This window comes from Vipera berus, assembly GCF_964194415.1.
Source record: "Vipera berus genome assembly, chromosome: W".
NCBI classification, from domain to species: Eukaryota; Metazoa; Chordata; class Lepidosauria; order Squamata; family Viperidae; genus Vipera; species Vipera berus.
In genome coordinates, this window is record NC_138210.1 from 53,086,602 (window position 1) to 53,108,966 (window position 22,365).

A 22,365-nucleotide genomic window follows, 5' to 3' on the forward strand; every position below is an offset into this window, starting at 1 on the left:
TCCACGCTCTGCAAGCCTCTGCCACCAGCAGAGGCTCGATCCGCCATTTTGCAAGCCTGAATACACAGGAATACCCTGTGTGGCCGCGGCTCTCGGGGAAGCCCTGGCTGTCCGCTTCCTCGCTCCACGCTGCCATTCGGGGCCCGCGCGTTCCCCGGGCAAATCGCGGCGCCCAGCAGGCGAGGAAACACGCCCGCTCCAGTCGCCCCCCCTTCCCTCAGGAGACGCGAAGCAAGTGACCGCCCGGAGCTTACCGAGGACTTGCGCGCGGCCGAGGCTTCGGTGCTTCCAGGATCGCGCGCACCTCTCCCAAGCCGCAGCCGTCCGGAGACCTGCCGAAGTTTGGGGAGGTTTGGGGAGGTGCGCGCGCACCTCCCCAAACCTCCCCAAACTTCGGCAGGTCTCCGGACGGCGGTGGCTTGGGAGACGTGCGCGCGATCCCGGAAGCACCAAAGCCTCGGCCGCGCACAAGTCCTCGGTAAGTTTTTTTGTTGACTGGAGTATAAGCCGAAGTGGAATTTTTCAGCCCAAAAAGTGGGCTGAAAAATTCGGCTTATACTCAAGTATATACGGTAGGTGTTTTTTGATTCCATTGGAGAAGTATTCCTAGTCAGGTGTATACTAATTATAGTTGTCCAACCTGTACTTTCTGCTTAGAAGTATAACTAATGAATACATTTTCTGTACCTGTTTTGCGTTTGGGGGTCAGATTTGAGTTCTGGAGTAGAGCTTAAAAGTTCGTCCAAATCAAAGCCATGCTGACTAGGAGAAGCTAACGAGAAAAGAAAGGGAAAATCACAAAAATGTTATTATTCTTATTGATTATTATCCCTTATTTTTAGGACAGGGTTCCCAACTTTGACAACTTTAAGATGTGTGGACTTCAACTCCCAGAATTCTCCAGCCAGCATGAATTCCCTAGATTTACTTTTAAGTAAGGATGTATACAGGTAGTCCTCAACTTACAATCTTTCGTTTAGTGACTGCTCGAAATTATAATGGCACTGGAAAAAGTGACTTAGGATCGTTTTTCACACTTACGACCATTGCCACATCCCCACAGTCACATGATCAAAATTCAGATGCTTGGCAACTGCTGCACATTTATGATGGTTGCAATGTCTTGGGGTCACATGATCACCGTCTGTGACCATCTGACCAACAAAATCAATGGGAAAGCCTGATTCACTTTACAATCGTATTACTCACTTAACAACTGCAGTGATTCACTTAACAACTGTGGCAAGAAAGGGGCAAAACTCACTTAACAATTGTCTTGCTTAACAACAGATATTTTGGCTCAATTGTGGTTTAAGTTGAAGACTACCTGTAAAATACAATAGAAAAGGCATTCATCCAGTGCTTTTTTTGTAAAAGAAAAAGGTGCCGGAACTCACACATGTTATACAATCCACCTTGCATACCCTACAAGATTCCATCCAAAAAAGGTGCCGGAACTCCGTTCTGAGCGTTCAATGAGAAAAAAAGCCCTGCATTCATCCCAACCCTCTTACTTTCATTTGTTTGAGCCTTTACCCACAGAGAGAGATTCCACGGGGGTCCCACCATGGTTCCTAACCTAAACGTACACAGACCACTCTATCCCTTTAGAACTCTATCATCCATACACGCCTCCTGAAATTAATTCAAAGATGGCATGTGTGACTTCCAACCACTTTGTTAAAGTCAGAGGAGCATAGTTTAGGCATAAAGAAGGCCCTAACCAGTGGTGGGATTCAGCCAGTTCACACCAGTTCGGCAGAACCAGTAGCTAATTTTTTGTTGCCCAGGCCCAGAATGGACTTGCGGAAGCGACATCCACACAGAGATCCGGTTGTTCACATATTTGAATCCCACCACTGGCCCTAACTACAGTTTTTGGCTGTTGTGGGAGCACAGGTGGAGAAGGACCTCTCCCAGAGATTGTTGAGAGATACAGTCAAGCAGAAGAGCACAGTGTTGCAGGCCGGGGATCAGCAACTTAAATTCAAAGAGGCACATCTAGCTGGTGACAATTATCTGCAGCCTTTGGCAATCAATTAGTTCAGAAAATTTACCTGCCCTTTCCTTGCAGTTTGCTATTTGAGAGAAGGAGAAAAAAAAGAGTACAAGAAAGAGAAAGAAGTAGATAAAGTTCTCTCCGCAATTGTTTTTATTGGGCATTGTTGTAGATTGTGATGTTAAAGAAACCAATTTGATGTTGAATTTGATAACAGCAGCACGGTTACTGGTGGGACAATACTGGAAGAAGGATAGTTTGCCTACTATAGAAGAATGGGTGTTTAAAGTTTCGAATCTTGGCAGAAATGTCTAAGATTTCTGCTTATTTGAAGGATCATTCGAAAGAAAGATATATTTCAGTTTGGAGGAGATGGGTAGATTATATTCAGAACAAATATGGGACTAAAAAGTTCCATCTAGCTTATGAGTAGATTTTAGAGGGAAATTGTTATTAATTTTAGTGTTAGTACTTTGTATGTATCTATGTTAAAGGGGAGTTAAAGCACATTATGAATTTGGTTAATTTTATATTATGGATAATCTTTAGTTAGAATATGATTATTATATTTATAACCAGGGCTTTTTTTCTCATAGAACGCTCAGAACAGAGTTCCGGCACCTTTTTTGGATGGAACCTTGTAGGATAGGCAAGGCGGGTTGTATGACATGTGTGAGTTCCGGCACCTTTTTCTTTAACAAAAAAGCACTGTTTATAACCCTGTATTTAGCTCTGGGAAGTGGGGGGGGAAGGGGGGTGGTTTGGGGTGGGTGGGTTTTGGGGATATGTATTGTAAAATCAAGGGACGCGGTGGCTCAGTGGGTTGGGACGCTGAGCTTGTCGATCAGAAGGTCAGCAGTTTGGTGGGTCGAATCCCGAGTGCCACGTAACAGAGTGAGCGCCTGTTACTCGTCCCAGCTTCTGCCAACCTAGCAGTTCGAAATCACGTAAAAAATGCAAGTAGAAAAATAGGGACCACTATGGTGGGAAGGTAACAGCATTCCGTGCGCCTTTGGCATCCAGTCATGCCGGCCACATGACCACGGAGACGTCCTCAGACAAGCGCTGGCTCTTCGGCTTTGAAACGGAGATGAGCACCGGCCCCTAGAGTCGGAAACAACTAGCACGCGTGTGCGGGGGAACCTTTACCTTTACCTTATTGTAAAATCTTTTTTTGTAAAACTCTTTAATAAAAAAAAAGAAAGAGAAAGAAGTGGGAGAAGGGAGCGAGGAAGAAGAGTGTCAGAAAGAGAAAAAAAGTGATGTTTGTATGTATTCATTATTCTGCCTTTATTTTTTTATAAATAATTCAAGGCGGTGAACATTTTCCTTCCTCCCCCTATTTTTCCCCGCAACAACTACCAGATGAATTGGACTGAGAGAGAGTGACTGGCTCAAAGTTATCCAGCAGGCTTTCATGCCTAAATCAAGACTAGAACTCACCGTCTCCTGGTTCCCAGCCTGGTGCCTTAACCACTAGATCAAACTGGCTCTCGGTGTTAAGGCAGACCCAGAGCTCTGCTTGTTTCAGACCCTGCTGACATCTGAAACTCCAGCAGATGATTCCTGAGCAAAAGTAATCACCAACAGGAAAAAAAATTGGCCCAAGTATCCCCAAATCCAGATTGGTGTAGGAGTTAAAGGCACCAGACAAGTAACTGGAAGACCATGAATTTTAGAAATTGAGACCTAGAAAGATTGAAGAGAAGAGCAACAAAGATGATTAGGGGACTGGAGGCTAAAATATATAAAGAACCGTTGCTGGAATTGGGTATGTGTAGTTTAACGAAGAGAAGGACTTAGGGGTGACATGACAGTAGTGTTCCAATATCTCAGGGGCTGCCCCAAAGAAGAGGGAGTCAAGCTATTCTCCAAAGCACCTGAAGGCAGGACAAGAAACTAATCAACCAGAGAACCAAGCTAGAACTAAGGAGAAATTTCCTTACAGTTGGAACTATTAATGGTGGAATGACTTGCCTCTAGACCAGACATGTCAAACTCGCGACGTCACGTGACGTCGCACAATGTATAGGGATGGTTTTGCCATTGCCGGCAATGGGGTGGGCGTGGCTTCTGGATGACATGTCCAGCCCACGGGCTGGCAGTTTGACATCCCTGCTCTAGACATTATGTGTGCCCCAACACTGGAGGTATTTAAGAAGACATTGGACACCATTTGTATGAAATGGTATTGGGTTCTCTGCTGAGCAGGGGGTTGTAAATGATAATGATAATGATAATGATAATGATAATGATAATGATAATGATAATGATAATAATAATAATAATAATAATAATAATAATAATAATAATAATAATAATAATAATAAGAAGAAGAAGAAGAAGAAGAAGTAGTAGTAGTAGTAGTAGTAGTAGTAGTTGGAAGGGACCTTGGAGGTCATCTAGTCCAACCCCCTGCTAAGGCAGGAAACCCTATACCATTTCAGGCAAATGGCTGTCCAGTCTCTTCTTAAAAACTTCCAGTGTTGGAGCATTCACAGCTTCTGGAGGCAGGTTGTTCCACTGGTTAATTGTTCTAACTGTCAGGAAGTTTCTCCTTAGTTCTAGGTTGCTTCTCTCCTTGACTAGTTTCCATCCGTTGCTTCTTGTCCTGCCTTCGGGCGCTTTGGAGAATAGCTTGACTCCCTCTTCTTTGTGGCAGCCTCTCAGATATTGGAACACTGCTATCATGTCCCCCCTAAGTCCTTCTCTTCGTTAAACTACACATACCCAATTCCAGCAACCGTTGGACTAGGAGACCTCCAGGGTCCCTTCCAACTCTTTGTTATTTTTTTGATTTTATTATAGTAATGCCTTAGGCACAAAAAGCTGTTGAGTGACTTTGGGCTAGTTACTTTCTGTCAACCTTAGGAAGAAGGCAGTGGCCAAACACTCATGAAAAACACTGCCGAGAAAATAACGGGGATTTGTCTTAATCTACTTGCAATAAGATTCCAATTTGGGATTAAAACTGATCCAACCAAAGAGAGAGAAAAACAATCTCTTCCATACCCTCCTTTTCTGGCTGAACATCCATTTCCTGTGCCAAGGGAAACGCATTTCTTTCTGCAACTTTCTGGGGCATTTTCTCTGGATGAGAGAGTTCATTCATTTCTCCACGTTCCTAAAAAGATCCAACAGATTTGAGAGAAAAACAGAGTTTGTTTTATGGTTTTCCTCAACGACCCTGTTTCTCACTGCTCTTCTCAGCCATCACTCTGGCCATCAGAGCTTAACTCCTCAATGGAAACCACTTACCACTGAGGACTTGGGAGGCTTCAAGTCTGAGGGGCTTGACAGAAACTGCAGAGGCACACGAACGGGTGAGGGCTTCGGCCTGTTCATTGAGGGAGAAAAAAAAGAAAAGGATCTTGATTTTCTCACATCTGCCTTGGTCTGTTTAAATGTCTTGGAAAGTCTAGATCAGTCAGTGCCATTTCTTACACCTTCTACCCTACATTAAAGCAGGTTCCTCCCCCTTTTTATGACCCTTTAATCCCTTTATTCAGGGTGCACTGAGTAGAGCTGAGTGTTTACTGGCCGGATGCCCTTCCTGATGCCTATGCAGAGTTTGCAGCAGGTATTTTCTCTTTTGAGCCCCGGAAAGCAGCTAGTTAAACTAGTCCACGGGTCGGCAACCCGCGGCTCCGGAGCCGCATGCGGCTCTTTGAGCCGTCTCCTGCGGCTCCCAGCCGCCCGGTGCGCGCGCACCTCTTCGAACGGGCAGTGGTGCGCGCGCACCTCTCCAAATGGAGAGTGGCACCGCCCATTTGGAGAGGTGCGCGCGCACCTCCCCGAATGGGCGGAGGTGCGCGCGCACCTCCCCAAACCTTTGGAGAGGTGCGCGCGTACCTCCGCGCGAACGGGCCGCAGCGTCGTTCTTTGAGGAAGCTGCCGCGGCCCGTCTGCAAAGCTGCCGAAAGCGGCAGCTTTGTAGATGGGCCACGGCAGCTTCCTGAAAGAGCGACGCCGCGGCCCGTTCCGAGAGGTGCGCGCGCACCTCCCCGAATGGGCGGAGCTGCGCGCGCACCTCCCCAAACCTTTGGAGAGGTGCGCGCGTACCTCCGCGCGAACGGGCCGCGGCGGCGTTCTTTGAGGACGCTGCCGCGGCCCGTCTGCAAAGCTGCCGAAAGTGGCAGCTTTGCAGATGGGCCACGGCAGCTTCCTGAAAGAGCGACGCCGCGGCCCGTTCCGAGAGGTGCGCGCGCACCTCCCCGAATGGGCAGAGCTGCGCGCGCACCTCCCCAAACCTTTGGAGAGGTGCGCGCGTACCTCCGCGCGAACGGGCCGCGGCATCGCTCTTTGAGGACGCTGCCGCGGCCCGTCTGCAAAGCTGCCGAAAGCGGCAGCTTTGCAGACGGGCCGTCGCCGTCGGGCAACCGGGAACCGGTTCCATCTCACTTTTAAAAAAATTGGCAACCGCGTGCGTCCGCGCATGCGCAAAAAACCGTTTTGCGCATGCGCAAAACGTTTTTGCACATGCGCGTGCATGGACACACGCACGCGGCTCCCAGTTTTTTTAATTTGTGATGGAACCGGTTCCCGGTGGCTCTTTTCCTTTTTTAGGTTGCCGACCCCTGAACTAGTCTAATTACCAGTGTAATTAAAATAGGCACACATTATGCTCTGCTCCCACCCACCCACCCCAAATTTTTTTTTAAAGGGGCACTAATATATATAGAGGGACGCGGTGGCTCAGTGGGTTAGGACGCTGAGCTTGTCGATCAGAAGGTCGGCAGTTTGGCGGGTCGAATCCCGAGTGCCACGCAACAGAGTGAGCGCCTGTTACTCGTCCCAGCTTCTGCCAACCTAGCAGTTCGAAAGCACGTAAAAATGCAAGTAGAAAAATAGGGACCACTACAGTGGGAAGGTAACAGTGTTCTGTGTGCCTTTGGCGTCTAGTCATGCCAGCCACATGACCACGGAGACGTCCTGAGACAAACGCTGGCTCTTTGGCTTTGAAACGGAGATGAGCACCGCCCCCTAGAGTTGGAAACGACTAGCACGCATGTGCGGGGGAACCTTTACCTTTACCTTTACCTTTATCTTACTAATGTATATATGTCTAAGGAGATTTTCAAGCATCCAGGTCAAAAGGCAAATGAACTTTGTACCACTTTTAGGATACGGCAACATCTGAGTACCACCAGTCACCTAGCAAGGTGTCAAAAACTTGATGACCGAAAAGAAAAAAAAGGAAAAAAGTGATGAAGTACAGGTAGTCCTCAACTTACAACAGTTGGCTTAGTGACTGTTCGAAGTTACAATGGCACTGAAAAAAGTGCCCCCCCCCAGCTCTTCCTCCTGTCCGAGCTTTTCATTGTTGTGAGCATTTCTGTTGAGGATTGGCAGCGGGGGGTAGGGGATGTTTGGTTTTTATTCCCCCCGTCTGCTGGGTGGTTGCAGCAGGTTTTGGTCACTTCACATGACCCTGGGACACTGTGACCATCATAAATATGAATCAGTTGCCAAGCATCTGAATGTAAATCACAAGACCCTGGGGATGCTGCAACATTCCAGCTGATCGGCGCTTCTTCTGGGCTCAGAAGTGCCAGGATCAGCGCCCAGCTCCAGCTGGACCCTGGCACTGATCCTGGCGCTTCTGCTGAGCCCTGACAGCCATGCAACTCCAGCCGTCTCTCGCTCAGGCTTTTGCGGTGCTGCCACCGATTCAGCTCATTCCCCTCCCCCGCTACCACTTTTCTAGGATGGTTGCGTACCACCTGCCAGGTGCCAATGTACCACAGGTGGTACCCGTACCACTGGTTGAAAAGCCCTGCTCTAGATCATCCCAAATTTTCCATTCAGCAAAGGGGGGAGGAAATCTAAAGTAAACAAAGGTGGCTTCGGAGGAGGGAGCTGGGCACAGACACTGTCCTTGTTGTTACCTTTTTAAGGAAGTGGTATCTTTTCCTGAGCTGCACATATCTCAGGAAAACACATATTTGAATTAAGTCCAAAAAGCTGTTTTGAAATAAGCCCAGAGGTACTATTAGTGCTTTCAGACTTCAAACAAATATTTTCCTGGGGATGTTCAGCCACAGCTCGGGAAAAGATGCCACAGCTCTTTAAGGGGCACTCACCTTAACCCACTGGTCCTCCAAGTTCCTTTTCCACTTTGGTCCTGAAACCCCGCACACGCTCACACACACACACACACACACACACACACACACTCTTCCTCCCTCCTTTCAAACCTTTTCTCTTCTGTGGATGAAGAGCTAGTTTGTCCTGGACCAGCTGATGCCACTTTTTTGTGATCTCAGTTCCTTGTAGTTTTGTACCATCTGAAAGAAACAGAAGAGAAAGTGCAACAGTGACTTGGAAAGACAAAGAAGGCATGTGGGAAGGGCCACTGAAAGACTTCCACCATTCAAAAGTACCTTTGAGTGACTCTGATTGAGAATCGAAATCTCCTTGAGTAGTGAAGATTTTTGTTCCTCCAGGCCAGCCACTGTGAAGGAAGAAAATGGTGTTTTGGGACTGGCAAATGATGATAACTTTATTGTCACTTTGAATGTACACCAATCGGCATACATCAAAATGAAATTTCATTGCATACAGCTCTCAAAGGGTCACCACCTCCGATATATACTCCTTGTTCGGGGCCCGCTCAAATTTCACATTGTCCATTTTAGTCTCTAGGGAGTGAACGATGGCAAACAGGACAGATGGAAATGGGGCTCCATGTGGATTAGCCCTCAAATTCACTTGTATTCTGACAACCTCGCCTTCTTTCCTTTTTCTGATCCTGACTCTTCCACCCTTTCCTTAAAGAGGCCTTGCTTCTTTTCTCCCCTGGAGCACGCTGCTGCCGCCATCACCAACTCCTCCAAAAGCCTTTTATCAGTAAAGGTAAAGGTAAAGGTTCCCCCACACATGCGTGCTAGTCGTTTCCAACTCTAGGGGCCGGTGCTCATCTCCGTCTCAAAGCCGAAGAGCCAGCACTTGTCCGAAGACGTCTCTGTGGTCATGTGGCTGGCATGACTAGACGCCAAAGGCGCACGGAACGCTGTTGCCTTCCCACCGTAGTGGTCCCTATTTTCCTACTTGCATTTTTACGTGCTTTCGAACTGCTAGGTTTTATCAGTAGCAAGACCTTAAACCAACCTTAACTTGGCTGTTTTCAAACATCATGCTAAAGTATTTCCCTCGTATTTTATCTGTACAGCTCAAGCGGGAAATGGAGCAGGAAGCATCCATTTCCTGGAAGATTAATTCTGATGATCCAGTTCCAATAATCAGAAGCCTCCTGGGTGAAAATACCCTAATTTTGTAGATTCATGCAAAGAATGCTGAGGCTGTAATCCTACATCCATTTGGGAATCAATCCTATTTGAATGCAGAAAGGTCTATTTCAAAGAAGAAATTTACAGGATGGACTTATAGAAATCTTCTCCTTTTATAAAAGCAACAGAGACTTTTGCTAGCAATGCTTTATGCTAAGTACTACAGCACTTTTTTTTCAAGGAAGAATGATTCTTCCAAAACCATGGATGTTTAACCTGTTTTATATTCTACATAAGCTGACAAGAATCATTTGATTGCAGTGGGATAGAAATGTGAAAAATAAAATTGGAAATTGAAAAAAATAAAACTAACTTTAATTAAAATTAGCATTATTACTGCTAAGCTTGTAAGCCGCCCTGAGTCTTCGGAGAAGGGCGGGATATAAATGCAATTAAAATAAATAAAAAATAAATAAATTATTTTTTAAAAAAATATCTATGTGTTTTTGAACTGATTTGGGGGTTGGGGGAAAGCAACATTAATAGAATATTCTCTTTTTATGGCAATTCTTAAATAGGCTGTTTTGAGCAATGCTTGAAAATATATAAATATAGTCAGGGATCATATATAATCCTGTTAAACAAAACCTTCAAACAAAGGGAGGCAGTGAAGCAGTGAGCTAACATTTTGCCAAACACCAATAGCATTTTTAAACGGTTTCCATTATAGAATATTTTATTAGATGTACACTGAACAAGGCTTATCTGCTAAACAGAGGATAAAATCCAGCATCATTTGAAATAATTAAATTGTGATGAACAATCAAATTCTCTTCATTGATCCACATCTTCAAGCCCTGTTCAGTTCAATGGCATTCAGCTCTCACCCCCCCCCACCCAAATATTTATTGCACAGCAGTTTCATCTATATTTCCTAATGATTTTGATGTTCCTTGGGAAAATCTTATACTGTGTCTCTTGTCTTACACCCAATCTTGGCTAACGAGATAGACCAGTTTAGCTAGAGCTGTCAAAAGTGGAGGTGTGCAAGGGTGCAAATTTGGGCACGCCAATTATGGGATGGGCATAGGAGTGACCATATGTTCCAACAAGCAAAGATGAGAGAAAAAGACACTAACTGGATGCCTTCTACTTGAATTTACTTTATCCATATTATGACAAATCTACACCTTGCAAGAGACAGAGGAGGCTCATTGCAGTTCGAGAGGGACTATGGAATAGTGATACATTGGCATCATACACAGATATTTGGCAAAATAACTATTCTTACCCTGATCTGCATAGCTTCGTGCTTTGCTCTCCAGGATTTGGCTCTGGCCCTCTAACTGGCTCACAGCTGTTGAATGTGCCTTACGTTCCTGATCCATCACATCCTCCAATTCCATGAACCGCTAGTAAAGAGAATCCAAGAATCAACCTCTCCCCTTGTTACTGACCTAGTTGATTTCTTTACTGTGTCTCCAAGCTTTCGCCATCCCAAGGCAGTTTGTGTTTCCTTCAGACTGATTTCTTCTCTGCCCTGTACCTTTACAACTCCAGTTCAAATTCACTTTTGTGGAGCAAATGCTGACCCACTGCGTCTAGTGTGAAATTATTGCCACTTATGCATAAGGTTATTTTGTTGATCCAGGGACATTCTTTTCCTAATCAAGAAAAGCTGGAGCAGCTATCGTTTTAGCAAAGCAGGGGCCCAACATTACTTTAAAATTGTGAGTGGCACATAAAGAGAATGAATAAATTGGTCCTATTCGTTTTCTCCACTGATCACAAAACACAACAATAGCAGCATCCTCTTTGTGTTCCTCGTAACTGTATTGCCCCTGGTACTGGATTTAATAGAAAATAGTTTGGCTCCTGGTGACTTATATGGATGCATACACACAATTTTCTTGGCATGATATGGAAGTAGCATTTTGGCTTCCCAATGCAGTTTGAATATTAGTTATTGGTAAATTTATCCTTCAAGAAATTGTTCTCTTTTGAAGCCAACCAATTCACCATCACGTCTTGTTTACAGTGAGGGGAAAAATTATTTGATCCCCTGCCGATTTTGTACATTTGCCCATTGACAAAAAAATAATCAGTCTGTAATTTTAATGGTAAGTTTATTTTAACAGTGAGAGACAGAATTAACAACAAAAATCCAGAAAAAATGCATTTCAAAAAAGTGATAGATTGGTTTGCATTTTAATGAGTGAAATAAGTATTTGACCCCTTCCCAAAACATGACTTAGTACTTGGTGGCAAAACCCTTGTTGGCAATCACAGAGGTCAGACGTTTCTTGTAGCTGGCCACCAGATTTGCACACATCTCAGCAGGGATTTTGTCCCACTCCTCTTTGCAGATCGACTCCAAGTTATTAAGGTCTAGAGGCTGACGTTTGGCAGCTCGAAACTTCAGCTCCCTCCACAGTTTTTCTATGGGGTTAAGGTCTGGACACTGGCTAGGCCACTCCAGGACCTTAATGTGCTTCTTCTTGAGCCACTCCTTTGTTGCCTTGGCCGTGTGTTTTGGGTCATTGCCATGCTGGAATACCCATCCACAACCCATTTTCAATGCCCTGGCTGAGGGAAGGAGGTTCTCACCCAAGATTTTGACAGTACGTGGCCCCGTCCATTGTCCCTTTGATGTGGTGAAGTTGTCCTGTCCCCTTAGCAGAAAAACACCCCCAAAGCATAATGTTTCCACCTCCATGTTACGTGGGGATGGTGTTCTTGGGGTCACAGGCAGCATTCCTCCTCCTCCTAACACGGTGAGTTGAGTTGATGCCAAAGAGCTCGATTTTGGTCGCATCTGACCACAACACTTTCACCCAGATCTCTTCTGGATCATTCAGATGCTCATTGGCAAACTTCAGACAGGCCTGTACATGTGATATCTTGAGCAGGGTGACCTTGTGGGTGCTGCAGGCTTTCAGCCCTTCACGGGGTAGTGTGTTACCAACTGTTTTCTTGGTGACTATGGTCCCAGCTGCCTTGAGATCATTGACAAGATCCGCCCGTGTAGTTCTGGGTTGATTCCTCACCATTCTCATCATTGAAACTCCACAATATGAGATCTTGCATGGAGCCCCAGACCAAGGGAGATTGACAGTTATTTTGTGTTTCTTCCATTTGTGAATAATCACACCAACTCTTGTCACTTTCTCACCAAGCAGCTTGGTGATAGTCTTGTAGCCCATGCCAGCCTTGTGTAGGTCTACAATCTTGTTCCTGACATCCTTGCACAGCTCTTTGGTCTTGGCCATGGTGGAGAGTTTGGAATCTGTTTGCTTGCTTCTGTGGACAGGTGTCTTTTATACAGGTAACAAGCTGAGATCAGGAGTACTCCCTTTAAGAGAATGTTCCTAATCTCAGCTCATTACCTGTATAAAAGACACCTGGGAGTCAGAAATCTTGCTGACTGACAGACGATCAAATACTTATTTCACTCATTAAAATGCAAATCAATTTATAACTTCTTTGAAATTCATTTTTTTTGGATTTTTTTGTTATTATTCTGTCTCTCACTGTTAAAATAAACCTACCATTACAGTTACAGGTGAAACTCGAAAAATTAGAATATCGTGCAAAAGTTCATTCATTTCAGTAATGCAACTTAAAAGGGGAAACTAATATATGAGACAGACTCATTACATGCAAAGCAAGATAGTTCAAGCCATGATTTGTCATAATTGTGATGATTATGGCTTACAGCTCATGAAAACCCCAAATCCACAATCTCAGTAAATTAGAATATTACATGCAATCAATAAAACAAGGAGTGTACATAGAACAATATCGGACCTCTGAAAAGTATAAGCATGCATATGTACTCAGTACTTGGTTTGGGCCCCTTTTGCAGCAATTACTGCCTCAATGCGGCGTGGCATGGAAGCTATCAGCCTGTGGCACTGCTGAGGTATTATGGAAGACCAGGATGCTTCAATAGCAGCCTTCAGCTCTTCTGCATTGTTGGGTCTCATGTCTCTCATCTTTCTCTTGGCAATGCCCCATAGATTCTCTATGGGGTTCAGGTCAGGCGAGTTTGCTGGCCAATCAAGCACAGTAATCCCACGGTCATTGAACCAGGTTTTGGTGCTTTTGGCAGCAGGTGCCAAGTCCTGCTGGAAAATGAAGTCAGCATCCCCATAAAGCTCGTCTGCGGAAGGAAGCATGATGTGCTCCAAAATATCCTGGTAGACGGCTGCGTTGACCCTGGAGTTAATGAAGCACAGTGGACCAACACCAGCAGATGACATGGCTCCCCAAATCAACACAGACTGTGGAAACTTCACACTGGACTTCAAGCATCTTGCAGTGTGTGCTCTCCATTCTTCTTCAAGACTCTGGGTCCTTGGTTTCCAAATGAGATGCAAAAGTTGCTCTCATCAGAAAAGAGGACTTTGGACTACTGAGAAACAGACCAGGTCTGTTTTTCTTTAGCCCAGGTAAGACGCTTCTGACGTTGTTTGTTGTTCAGGAGCGGCTTGACAAGAGGAATACATTTGAAGCCCATGTCCAGGATCCGTCTGTGTGTGGTGGCTCTTGATGCACTGACTCCAGCCTCAGTCCACTCCTTGTGGAAGTCCCCAACACTTTTGAATGGCCTTTTCCTGACAATCCTCTCCAGGTCATCCCTGCTGCTTGTGCACCTTTTTCTTCCACACTTTTCCCTTCCACATAACTTTCTATTAATGTGCTTTGATACAGCACTTTGGGAACATCCAACTTCTTTTGCAATTACCTTTTGAGGCTTTCCCTCCTTATGGAGGGTGTCAATGATGGTTTTCTGCACAACTGTCAGGTCAGCAGTCTTCCCCATGATTGTGATTCCTACTGAACCAGACTGAGAGACCATTTAAAGGCTCAGGAACCCTTTGCAGGTGTTATGGCTTAATTAGCTGATTAGAGTGGGACACTTTGAGCCTAGAATATTGCACCTTTTCACAATATTCTAATTTACTGAGATTGTGGATTTGGGGTTTTCATGAGCTGTAAGCCATAATCATCACAATTATGACAAATCACGGCTTGAACTATCTTGCTTTGCATGTAATGAGTCTATCTCATATATTAGTTTCCCCTTTTAAGCTGCATTACTGAAATAAATGAACTTTTGCACGATATTCTAATTTTTCAAGTTTCACCTGTATAGACTGATCATTTCTTTGTCAGTGGGCAAACATACAAAATCAGCAAGGGATCAAATACTTTTTTCCCCTCACTGTATCTACACTTTTTTTTCTTATCCTTTTACCATTGGAGTCCATTGGTTTTACTAATATATGAATTGAGAAAATCCTTATCTATTTTTCAACACTAAACATTATTTTATACACTTCTAATCATTTTCTCCATATTTGCCTTTTTTTGCCTAAACTAAAAAAAACCCCTCATCATTTTAATCTTTTTGATTAAAAGACCTTGTCCAACTTGACAGTGGCCTTTTAAATTTAATTATCAGATTTTTATCCTGCCTTTATTCCTTTAGAACAGAAGTGGGGAACGACAGCCATTTTATGACTTGTGGAATTCAACTCCCAGAATTCTTGAGCCAGTATGGTTCCCCAACCTTGCCTTAGAACTAACTCAGGGTGGTGAACACACATAATATCAATAGCACTTCGACTTATCTACCGCTTCACAGTGCTTTACAGCCCTCTCTCGAAGCAATTTACAGAGTCAGCCTATTGACCCCAACAATCTGGGTCCTCATTTTACCGACCTCAGAAAGATGGAAGGTCAGTAGGTCAATAGTCCTTCTTCTTCTTTTTCTCCACAACAACAATCCTGAGGATTTTGAGAAGCTGACCAGAACTGTATTTGATATTTGAGGTACAGTCACAATATGCCTTTATACAGAAGGTATTATATGATATTGTCTGTCTCCACAACAGTACTAGCTTTTTCAAAGTAGTCACAACAGACAACTTCAAACAACTGTTACATCTTATCCTAACCAGGAACCATCCGCGCTTATCTAAGATCCCATCTATACATATGTGAAGTTAAGGATTTTTACTCTGATACATATCACAGGTCACTTGCTCATACTGAACCCCTGGAAGTATCTTAATGAAAACTCAAAAAGAACGAAAGACAGAATATAAACGTTTTAAATCAGGAATTTGGAGACAGTTCCTATGGATTGCAGGATCAAATGAGGGTTGAAATGACAATGCTGTGGAACTAGAAACATTAAAATGCTTCTATAAAAATGTAGAGGATTGACAAGTTGGGAGAATGAAAAAAAATTCTGGGCAAGATGTAGGGACAGGATCGAAGTGATACTGGAATATCCTTGAAAGAGGTTTTATTGGGGATGAGAAGTTATCCAGGATTTGAGTTTGACTCAGTGATATCTAGAGAGCCAACTGCTCTTTGACCTGAACTATCAGACATTATTCAGAAATATCAGCCAACGTGGCATTTCACTCTTCTGGTGAAAAATGCCAATATAAAAACCTTGGGTCAATCTCCAGTTTGCCTTCTTTGGTGAAAGATCTGTTTATGTCTATGTTCTCTTCTTTAACCGCATACTGACCAATTTCTCATCCCCGGACTGATTACTTAGCTGAGAATTTAATTTAATCCCATTTATATCCCGCCCTTCTCCGAAGACTCAGGGCGGCTTACAATCTAAAGCACAAATCAATGTGCTTAGCAATAGCACAGAAACCTTGTATGTGTGTGTGGGGGGCACTTTTAGTCAAAAGATTCTGGGTATTGACACCCGTCTGCTTCAGCTTTCCCAGTTAACCTGTGGCAGCATTAGCCCCGAATAGTCACGTGTGTGTGTGTGTGTGTGTGTGTGTGTGTGTCTGTCTGCATGGCAGGAGAGGTCTTGGTTTGCTCTGATTACACAAGCCTTCCTGAGAAAGGTCCATAGGCGAGACAAGAAAGTTGTTCGCGTTGTGGCTTGTCGGGCAGGAGAGCGCCTCTCCCGAATGCTGAGGAGGAGGAGGAGGAGGAGGAGGAGGCGGCGGCAATCAGCCTGCCCGACAGCTCCGGCTGGCACCAGCTGGCATCTAAGCTCTCTGATCGGGAATTGCTGGACCGACCGTCGTCAGCTGAGACTTAACCCAAGGTCTGAAGCGCGTAAAAGTTAGCCGACGCCGCCGATGGAGCGGAAGGCCGTACCCACCTCGTCCGCCCGCTTGCGCCCTGCCCGTTCGCGCTCGTATTGCTCCAGGAGACGCAGCCGGTCATCCCGCAGCCGCTCCAGAGCCTGGTCCCGGTCCCGCACCTGCCCGCAAGCTTCCTGCAGGGCCTCCAGGACGGAAACCACCTGCGGCAACAGCCCAGAGACCGCGGTAGGGCCGTGGGCGCCCACCAGCCGCTCCAGTTCGCCGTACAAGCCCTCGGCCATCACGGACACCAGCTCCTCGTAGGGCGCCGGGCTGGCATCCTCATCTCTGCCAAAGGTCTCCTCGGGGTCATCCATGGCGAAGTGCTCTAACCACTGCACTCTCCAGCCTGGCACTGGGGACACAGGGGCGCCCCAAACTCTCCTGCTTTCTTGATATCCCGGATCTTCCTAAATTAAGGAATTAGGGGAAGCACTATGGCCCTTTCACCACCACCACCCCCAAACCAGGCTACTAATACGATTGCTCCCCTTTTCTCCCCCGGAGAAGGCAGGCGATCGTAGCTTTTAGGACTCAGCTCCCAATTTCCCTCGAGATCCAAGATACAATCCCCTTGCTATATATAGGCACTCCATGTTCTGCCCCATAGATCCCTTCCCTTGCCCCCTGGCTTTCAGCTTCTGGGGCTCTCACCACTAGGCAAAAGTGCCTCTGGAGGATCCAGGGGTCTTTCCCTCCTCCCTCCTCCCCTCCGATCGCCCTTCTGGCTCTTCCCCCGCCCCCGCGTCCCTGGCCTGAACTTCTGATTCGCCTCCCTCCGGCGGCGGTCACTGCGATCCCAACTTCAAGTCACTTTCCAAGAAGAGAAGAGGGCGGGGCCAGAAGCCCGCAAGTCTACCAGTAGCGCATGAGGAAAGCCCTAAGGCTGGCCAATGGCGCGCCCGCCTGCGGCCTGCTGGCCAATAGCGCGCGGAGGTGGGAGGGCTCAGGCGAAGGGCCGGCAAAAGGGGAAGAAGAGATAGATTGTATGTGTGAAGCTTCTGCCATCATATGATTCTTGATCATGTGACCTGGATAAGCTGTCTGGGTGGAGAAGGGTGGGGAATTGTCGTGTGAGTCCTTTTTGGCATATATGTGTGTGTGCGCGCGCGCGCAGATGTGGGCTCCGTCTTGGATAATATTAGTACTGGGTTTTCCTCGTGGTGAATAATACGAGTTTGGTTTGCAACTCCCTGTTGCTTTACAAGTAGCTTACTCTATTATTTAAAGATCTGGCTGCGTGCCTAAGTCTCGCAGGGGTCTTCAAACTTGGCCCTTTTATGACTTGTGGACTTCAACTCCCAGAATTCCTCAGTCAGGCATGCTGGCTGAGGAATTCTGGGAGTTGAAGTCCACAAGTCATAAAAGGGCCAAGTTTGAAGACCCCTTCTCTAGAGCAGTGTTTCCTAACCTGGCAATTTTAAGCCGAGTTGGACTTCAACTCTCAGAAATCCGCAGCTGGGGAATTCTGGAAATTGAAGTCCATGCAGCTTTAAATTATCCAGGTTACAGAACACTGGTCTAAAGGTTTTCTTGGGTTGATTGCACAGTATTAAGGTTTTTTCCCCCTTTCATACATACCATGTTACTTTGCTTTGTTTTGAGATGGACAGCCTTTTAGGATGCAATTTTATGTATATTACCCAACAAATTCCTGTATTCTGCATTCTGCCTCATCCAAGTTTGATAGCAGCTGGGAGTAAGAAGCAGAATATTCTTGGTACGGTAGCACTGTGGTTGTAAAATATTTAACTTCCTGTATCTTTTAGTATTTTGCCTCTGATGTTTTTTGAATGGCTGCTTAATTATAGAGCAGTTATTGTTTTTAACTTTGTCTTGTTGCATTTTTAGAAATATTGCATGCCATTTTGATAGAAAACAGAAAAAAGGATGTATTTTTTTTTAGATTTAAAGTAGGGATACCTTAGACCTGTTTTAACAAAACAGGTTTGGGTTTGGGGTGTTGTTCTTAGCCACATACTTCCCCCGCACTTACGACGACAAGAAGCTCTCATACGGGAGTATAGTAAGATCCTGCTAAACTCCTCTCTACCCATTCATGCCTATACCTCTGTCGATTAAAGTCAAGAAATCCACCACTCCTCACAGCGCTTAAGCTGCTGGCCGAACATCAGAGCACTATACAAAAGTGGATGGAAGCATGGAGTAGCTATACCTCCCAAGATATTTCTGAGCATATTAATCCTAATAGTATACCTCCAGGATTTAACCTACCCCGACACATATGGGTGACATACAATAGAATTAGAACGACTCATGGGGTGTGTGCTGATTCTCTGTATAAATGGGGAAAGACACCTTCAGCACAATGTGATTGCGGGGCTCCCCGACAGACTATCCAACATATAGTTAGGGAATGCACTAATAGAAGATACCCAGGAGATTTTAAGGACTTCCTCTGCGTAACAACGGCAGCTACTGACTGGATCTCCAAACTCGACATTAAACTCTGAAATGTTATTTCTGTTTTCCTCTTAGGTTTTATAATTGCTTCTTTTTAAAAAAATTGTTTTAACTGTTCTAACTTGTAAATATGAACTGCTTTTAATTCTGTGTGTGACCAGCCATACGCTAAATAAATAAATAATACACCTAAAGTAATGCAGGACCTTGTCATAAACAAAGGAAATCTTTGTTTGGAAACCACTTCCATAGTCACTATTCCGGAACGACGATGTTGTGCTTTAATTAATCTCTTGTAAGACTTCTATGGTCGGTGTAAGCAGATATAATTAACTTTAACAGGTCTCTCCAGATAGTTTAAACTCGTAGAAACACCTTTTATATAGAAATACCTTTATTGCAATTCAGATGACGTTGTACAGCATTTCCAAGATATTCCCGAGGTGTCTCCAAGGTTAGAAGATGATAATGCTCCCAGGGTCTGCATATTGGGACCCCATGTTTTCTGCTAATGAAGCATGGCTCACTAGGGAAAAGGGAGGAGGAAGTCCATCCCAGAAAGGGGAGGGGAAAGGAAATACATCATATAGTAGGAGGGTCTGACTGCCCACATTGTGATTTCTCCACCCAGCCACGTGGTGGCAGCACACTCCCCGTCTGGTATTTCATAATACCACCATATAAAATCCCATAACGGTAGTTATGCAAATGCGAACACGTTTGTGGTTTGTTGTTGTCAGAAAACGCCTAAGAAATATAAGTAATACATCTGAGAAAAATATATAAAAATAAACATGCATACATATAAATGTAAACTTGAGGGATATAAAAAATAAACATGATATATGAGGCATAAAACCTGAGTGATATAAGAGGTAAACATGCGTCCATATAGGACATAAAAACCTGAGATATATAAAATAAACATGCATACATATTGCAATAATGAACTGCCATTTCAGGCTGAGGTTTTGCTTGTTGCGTTCAAGACCTGAAAGATATAAAAGAACATGCATATATATTGCAACAATAACAATTGCCTTTTCAGGCTTCAATAGTCTGGATCAGGTTGAAGGCACTTTTCTTCTTGAAGGCAGGATTCAACAGGGAAAGCAACGAGTTCAGTCTTCAAGAGGTAGAAGCAGAATGAGTTCTGTAATGGGTCTGATGAAGGTTTTTATGGTGCCTTGCTTTGCGACCCTTACTTCCACTTTACGTACCTTCCCATCGTCGCTGGGAATGGCCTTCTCGACAAGTCCCATGGGCCACTCAATTCTTTGAACTTGGTGGTCTTTGAGCAGAACAAGGTCTCCAACATGAAGATTGGGGTATTGATTTTTCCATTTTCTGCGACTTTGCAAAAGAGAAAGATATTCCATCTTCCATCGATTCCAGAAGCAGTTGGCAAGGTGTTGTACTCTCCTCCATTGATCATGATACAGAGTTCCTTTTCCAAAATCTCCAGGTGGAACAGGAACAGATCCGAGCTTTTGAGTGAGAAGAGTAGCTGGAGTGAGGATGGTCGGGAATTCTGGATCGGTAGACACTGGTACTAGTGGCCTTGAATTGATTATAGCAGACACTTCTGCTAATAAAGTGGTCAAGATCTCATGAGTAAGCCTTGTGGAGTTCAAGTCCATTAACATAGAGTCCAATATTCTACGCGTAATTCCTATCATTCTCTCCCATGAGCCGCCCATGTGGGAAGAGTGAGGAGGATTAAAGATCCAAGTGCAGCCCTTTCCAGCTAAAAAGTCCTGGACTGACTTAGAATTGATGTCTAATTCTCTGCAGGCTCCAATGAAATTAGTTCCACAGTCAGATCTTAATGAGTTTACTGGTCCTCTTATGGCGAGAAATCGCCTTAGAGCATTAATGAAACATGAGGTATCCATGGATTCCAAAACCTCAATGTGTACTGCACGTATGCTCATACAAGTGAATAGGACTGCCCAACGCTTGTTATTTGCTTGGCCACCACGTGTCCTACGTGCTGTCACCGACCATGGGCCGAAAACGTCCAGACCAACATGAGTGAATGGTGGGTCAGTGCTTAGTTTGTCGGTTGGCAGGTCTGACATTTGTTGTTGCTGATGCCTTCCTCTTAATTTACGGCATTGCACACATCTGTGCAGTATAGCTGCAATCTGTCTTTTTGCTCCTACAATCCAAAAGCCTGCCGCTCTTATGGCACCTTCTGTGAAATGTCTGCCTTGGTGCTTAACCTCTTCATGGTGATGGCGTATGAGCAAGGTACAGAGATGATGACGATCAGGTATTATAAGAGGATGCTGTTCACGCTCTCCCAAATTGGCCTTATGTAAACGACCGCCAACCCTTAGCATGCTGTGAATGTCTATGAATGGGTTCAGGTTGGCGATTGGACTGTTTTTTGGAATGTTCCGTTTGTCCTGGATGCTTTTGAATTCTGCGCTAAAGACATTCTGTTGTACACAGCGTATGATGAGCAGCTCACTGCTAGCGATGTCTTTTGCTGATAGAGGGTTTTTACACAAGTGCCAGCCTTGACATTCAATGTCATCGGACTTGGTGTGATAACATCGTGCGATGTGGACTAACCTTGCGATGGTGCGTACGAGCTTTTTCCACTCGGAGAACCGTTCAAAGCGTTGACAGTCCATGATGGTTCTTTGTTCAAATCTGGTAAGAAGAGTCTTGATTTCAGAACGAATCTCTGGATCATTGTCCGGATCTTGAAGATCGAAGGATTCGACTGTGCTTTCTTCTGTATGATCAAGTAGGAACTTAGGACTTGTTCGCCAAGAGGAACTTGTAAAAGCACTTGCTGATAGTGGTCTTGTAGCGTGATCTGCAGGATTACGTTCTGAAGGAATATAACGCCATTGTTCAGGCTTAGAGGATTTTCTGATCCGTTCTACACGATTGCTGACATAAACATAAAAGCGTTTTGTCTGGTTGTGTATGTAGCCTAAGACAACCTTGCTGTCTGTATAAAATTTAATGTCATGTATGTGAATGTCCAGCTCACGCAATATAAAGTCTACAATTTCAACAGCCAATACGGCCCCACAAAGTTCAAGTCTAGGGATTGTGTGCTCAGGCTTGGGTGCCAACTTGGCTTTTCCAAACAAGAACCCAATGTGGGTCCGATTTATAGAGTCTTTAACCTTGAGATAGGCAACAGCTGCTATGGCCTCAGTGGATGCATCTGAGAGAATGTGATTTTCCCTGGTCTGACTTGCTGTAAGGGAGGCTGGAGTGTAGCAGCGTGGTATGTTGATTCCATCTAAGGCATGTAGAGATTGTTTCCGGGACTCCCATTTTGGGAGCTTGTCTCTTGGTAATGGTGTGTCCCAGTCTTCCACTCCCAAGTTAAGGTCCTTAAATCCTTTGGCATAATCACTGGGCTGGAAGGCTTTCATAACTGCAGCACTGTTTGAGGCAAATTTGTGGAGTCCAAGATTAGCTTCAGAAAGCATACTTTGTGTTCTTTGGAGTAGGTCTATGGCTTCTTCGTCTGTGGGTAAGGATTTGAGTCCATCGTCCACATAGAAGTCCCTTTCGACAAAATGTCGAGCATCTGCACCATAGTCTTTCTCAC

General features: G+C 44.9%; 1 protein-coding gene across 1 annotated transcript in view; it reads right to left on the reverse strand.

Annotated features, from left to right (window-relative positions):
* LOC308675955 (C-Jun-amino-terminal kinase-interacting protein 4-like) overlaps positions 1-17,019 on the reverse strand; it is a 50,690-nt gene extending 33,671 nt beyond the window's left edge. Inside the window, 8 exon segments of the mRNA XM_081341636.1 lie at positions 688-772; positions 5,012-5,123; positions 5,258-5,336; positions 8,197-8,252; positions 8,254-8,286; positions 8,383-8,453; positions 10,520-10,640; positions 16,376-17,019. Of these exon segments, the coding sequence (XP_081197762.1) occupies positions 688-772; positions 5,012-5,123; positions 5,258-5,336; positions 8,197-8,252; positions 8,254-8,286; positions 8,383-8,453; positions 10,520-10,640; positions 16,376-16,675 (857 nt within the window). The 5' untranslated portion in view covers positions 16,676-17,019.
* Positions 17,020-22,365: the final 5,346 nt, after the last annotated feature.